At 57.9% G+C, this 4,443-nt stretch overlaps 2 protein-coding genes across 2 annotated transcripts in view; both read right to left on the bottom strand.

Moving 5' to 3' along the window:
• LOC104287899 (zinc finger protein 850-like) overlaps positions 1-3,239 on the bottom strand; it is a 36,754-nt gene extending 33,515 nt beyond the window's left edge. The window contains exons 1-2 of the mRNA XM_009886669.1: positions 2,205-3,239; positions 1,647-2,084 (exon numbers count right to left, since the gene is read on the bottom strand). Coding sequence (XP_009884971.1) covers positions 1,647-2,084; positions 2,205-3,239 — 1,473 coding nt within the window. The remainder of the gene's footprint in view (positions 1-1,646; positions 2,085-2,204) is intronic.
• A 322-nt stretch (positions 3,240-3,561) lies between these two features.
• Positions 3,562-4,443, bottom strand: part of LOC104287791 (zinc finger protein ZIC 5-like) — a gene marked incomplete at its 5' end in the record, with an annotated part of 1,143 nt that continues 261 nt past the window's right edge. Inside the window, one exon of the mRNA XM_009886560.1 lies at positions 3,562-3,624. Within this exon, the coding sequence (XP_009884862.1) occupies positions 3,562-3,624 (63 nt within the window). The remainder of the gene's footprint in view (positions 3,625-4,443) is intronic.

The following is a 4,443-nucleotide window of genomic DNA, read 5'->3' as shown; positions in this document are numbered from 1 at the left end:
CCCCCGAGGGATTTAAGGCCCAACCAAGGGGTTCGAGAAGAAGTCCCTCCACCCACGGACGCCACTCGGGGCTCTGGGGTGCCATCTTCGGCATCGACCGATGGCTCTTGAGGTTCCAGCTTGGACCCACAGCAGGTCGACATCTGGTGTCACCTCTTGAGGTTCCAGCTAGGACCCACGGCAGGTCGAATTCTGGTGTCACCTCTTGAGGTTCCAGCTTGGACCCACAGCAGGTCAACCCCTGGTGCCACCTCCTCTTGAGGTTCCAGCTTGGACCCACAGCAGGTTGACTTGTGGTGTCACCTCTGGAGGCTTCAGCTTGGACAGCAGGTCAACCTCTGGTGTCACCTTCTCTTGAGGTTCCAGCTTGGACCCACAGCAGGGCAACCCCTGGTGTCTCTGTCTTGAGGTCTCAACATGGACCAGTGGATGGACTCGGGACACCTCAAACCCATTTATTGTTGGGTGGTGGAAGCACCATCTGGACTTGACATGGACCAGCGGATGGACTCCGAGCATCTCAAACCCTTTTATTGAGTGGTGGAAGCACCATCCGAACCAACATGGATCAGCAGATGGACTTGGGGCATCTCAACCCCTTTTATTGAGTGGTGGAAGCACCATCCGAACCAACATGGATCAGCAGATGGACTTGGGGCATCTCAACCCCTTTTATTGAGTGGTGGAAGCACCATCCGAACCAACATGGATCAGCAGATGGACTTGGGGCATCTCAACCCCTTTTATTGAGTGGTGGAAGCACCATCCGAACCAACATGGATCAGCAGATGGACTTGGGGCATCTCAACCCCTTTTATTGAGTGGTGGAAGCACCATCCGAACCAACATGAACCAGCAGACGGACTCAGAGCATCTCAAACCCTTTTATTGAGTGATGGAAGCACCATCCAAACCAACATGGATCAGCAGATGGACTTGGGGCATCTCAAACCCTTTTATTGAGTGGTGGAAGCACTATCCGAACCAACGTGGACCATCAGATGGACTCAGAGCATCTCAAACCCTTTTATTGAGTGGTGGAAGCACCATCCGAACCCAACGTGGACCAGTGGATGGACTCGGGACATCTCAAATCCTTTTGTTGAGGGGTGGAAGCACCATCCGAACCAACGTGGACCAGCGGATGGATACAGGACATCTCAAATCCTTTTATTGTTGAGGGGTGAAAGCACCATCTGGACTTGACGTGGACCAGCGGATGGACTCAGAGCATCTCAAACCCTTTTATTGAGTGGTGGAAGCACCATCCAAACCAACGTGGACCAGCAGATGGAATTGGGGCATCTCAAACCCTTTTATTGAGTGGTGGAAGCACCATCCGAACCCACCGTGGACCAGCGGATGGACTCGGAGCATCTCAACCCCTTTTACTGAGTGGTGGAAGCCCCATCCGAACCCACCGTGGACCAGCGGATGGACTCGGAGCATCTCAACCCCTTTTACTGAGTGGTGGAAGCCCCATCCGAACCCAACGTGGACCAGCGGATGGATACAGGACATCTCAAATCCTTTTATTGTTGAGGGGTGGAAGCGCCGTCCGGACTCATCGATTGACCATCGCGTCCCACCTCTGCTCCTCCACCGTTCCGGGTCGTTCTTTTCTCGGACACCTCAGGCAAAGCGACGTCAGTCCCGTTCCTCCTGTGGATCTCCTGGTGCCTCGTACGGTGGGAAGCTTGGCGGAAGGTTTTTTTGCAGATGGGGCAGGTGTAGGGTTTTTCTCCCGTGTGGATTCGTTGGTGGGTGACGAGGAGAAAATTCGAGTGGAAATTCTTCCCGCAGTCGGTACATCTGTAAGGTCTCCCCTCGGTGTGGAACCGCTGATGCTTCAGGAGAGCCGCGATGGCACCGAAACACTCCCCGCAACTGGGACACTTATAGGGTTTCTCCTCGGTGTGGCTCCTCCGGTGTCGCCGAAGGGTGGAACTATCGTTGTAGCACTTGTCACAGTTGGGACACTTGAAGGGTCTCTCCCCCGTGTGGATCCGTTGGTGTTTCAGGAGGCTTGCGCTGTGGCCGAAGGTCTTCTCGCACTTGGAGCATCTATAGGGGCGTTCTCCGACGTGGGTCGCGCGGTGAAGGACCTGAGCTGACTTTGCGTGGAAGCTCTTACTACAGTAGGGACATTTATAACGTCCTTCCCCTTGGTGGGCTACCTGAGATGTCCTCTGCTTCTTTTCCATGTGCATCTTCTTGTGTTTGATGAGTCCGGAGCTGTCGGTGTAGCTTTGCCCACAATCCAGACATTTGTACGGTCTCTCCCCGGTGTGGCTTCGTTGGTGTCTCGTAAGGTGGGAACTCAACCGAAAGCTTTTATTGCAGTGGAGACAGTTGTAGGGTTTCTCCCCGGTGTGGATTCTCCGATGGCTGATGAGGTCTGAACTCATGATGAAGCTCTTCCCGCATTCGGGGCACTTGTAGGGTTTCTCTCCGGTGTGGACCCGCTGGTGAACGATGAGGGTGGACCTCCGGTTGAAACGCTTCCCGCACACCGAACACTTGAAGGGTTTCTCTCCCGTATGGATCCGCTGATGAATGGCCAGGTACCGTCTCAAGCTGAAGTTCTTCCCGCAGGCGAGACACTGGAATGGGTTGTCCGCGCTGTGGGTGGCTTGGTGGGCCAGTAGATACGCGCTCAACTGAAAGGTCTTCCCGCAGACGAGGCAGACGTAGGGTTTCCCCCCGGTGTGGATCTTCCGATGGGTGCTGAGGGTGGAGGTGAGACGGAAACACTTCCCACAGTCCGCGCACTTGTAGGGTTTCTCGCCCGTGTGGATGCGTTGATGTTTGTTGAGGGCCGACCCAACGCGGAACCCCTTCCCGCACTCGTGGCAGGTGAAGGGCTTTTCACCGGTGTGGATGCGTTGGTGGGGGATGAGGAAGGACCTCCGACTGAAGATCTTCCCACAATCGGGACAGCTGTAGAGGCCCTTGTGCATGGTCCCTTCTGCCGGCCCAGCAACGGTCTTCTCATTCTTGGTGCGGCTGTAGGTCCTCTTCGTCCCGCGGCTCCGGCGGCAGCCCGGTACCCGTCCGCGCTTTCTCGGTGACGGGCGCCTGCAGGACTCGTCACTCGGTTCTTCAGAGCCTCGTGGGCGACCCTCCCCCTCGCCCTGCGCCGTTGGGTTCGGCTCTTGAGGGATCTCCACCTCGCACGGGGCCAAAGGCAGCTCAGATCCTTCCACTTCCTCCGCGCCTTTTTCCTGCCCGGCCGCCATCTTCTCAGCTGAAGGAACGAAGATCCCAAGCCCGAGTCAGGGCAAGGCCCTTTTGCCAAAGCTCCCGTCAACGTTTAAAGACTCTCGCTCCCAAATCTAGCCTGCTCGGCAGCTCCGGTGGTACCTCCACCAGCGGTGGTGGTGACCCCAAGCTACAACCCCCACGCCGACGCAGCTCACGGGGCACGAGGACACGGGAAAAGACCAGGGGAAAGAGATCTATCGAGGGTTACCAAGCAGAGAAGGTCCACGTGGACCTCTGGGGCTGAGGAAGCACCATCGTGCCCTTCTTCTCCCCTGCTGCCCACCTGCCCGAGGAGCTTCAGCTCCGTGCCCACCCCTTCCCACCACCTCCAGAGTGCCCCTCTTGCTCCACCAGGAAGACCTGGTGAAGGAAGACCACGCGTTGAGGGGTTCCCACGTTCACTCGCAACCCCACGGGTGGGATGGGACCGGCCACCCCTTCCCCGCGTGTCCCAAAACGTCATCAACCACCGGCGTCCACCTGGACCTGGTGGTGGAACTCCATGTGTTGAGTAGGTCCCAACCACCGCCACCCTGCCCCACATCTGCCTCCCAACCCTGGGACCTTCAGAGCTCAGCCCCACGGCACAGCCCGTGGACATCTTCCCCCCCCACCCCCTCTCTCTGTGGGTCCCTGGTCCCCCCCTCCCCAGTTACCTGTGGGACGCGGTGGGGGCAGAGCCCAGGTGGGGGGTTCGGTGGTCTCCGTGGAGGTGGCTCTTCGTGTGACCCGGATCTAGTCAGTGGTGGAGCCGCCTCCTTCCTCCTCTTCCTCCTCCTCTTCCTCCTCCATCCCTCTTCCATCCCTCCTCTTCCTGCTCCTGCTCTCCTCCATCCTTCTTCTCCTTCTCCTTCGTCTCTCCTCCTCCTCCATCCTTCCTCCTCCTCACCTCTTCCTCCTCCATCCCTCCTCCTCCTCCAGGTGGGACCGGTGCCCACCCTCGGTCCCCTTTCCCACCCCAAAACTCCTTCTCCATCCCTCCTCCCCCCTTCCTCCTCTTCCATTCCTTCTTCTCCTTCTCCTTCGTCTCTCCTCCTCCTCCATCCTTCCTCCTCCTCACCTCTTCCTCCTCCATCCCTCCTCCTCCTCCAGGTGGGACCGGTGCCCACCCTTGGTCCCCTTTCCCACCCCAAAACTCCTTCTCCATCCCTCCTCCCCCCTTCCTCCTCTTCCATTCCT

Source organism: Charadrius vociferus, unplaced genomic scaffold (genome assembly GCF_000708025.1).
Source record: "Charadrius vociferus isolate BGI_N301 unplaced genomic scaffold, ASM70802v2 scaffold490, whole genome shotgun sequence".
Lineage (NCBI taxonomy): Eukaryota > Metazoa > Chordata > Aves > Charadriiformes > Charadriidae > Charadrius > Charadrius vociferus.
This window is presented reverse-complemented; position numbering and strand designations above follow the sequence as displayed.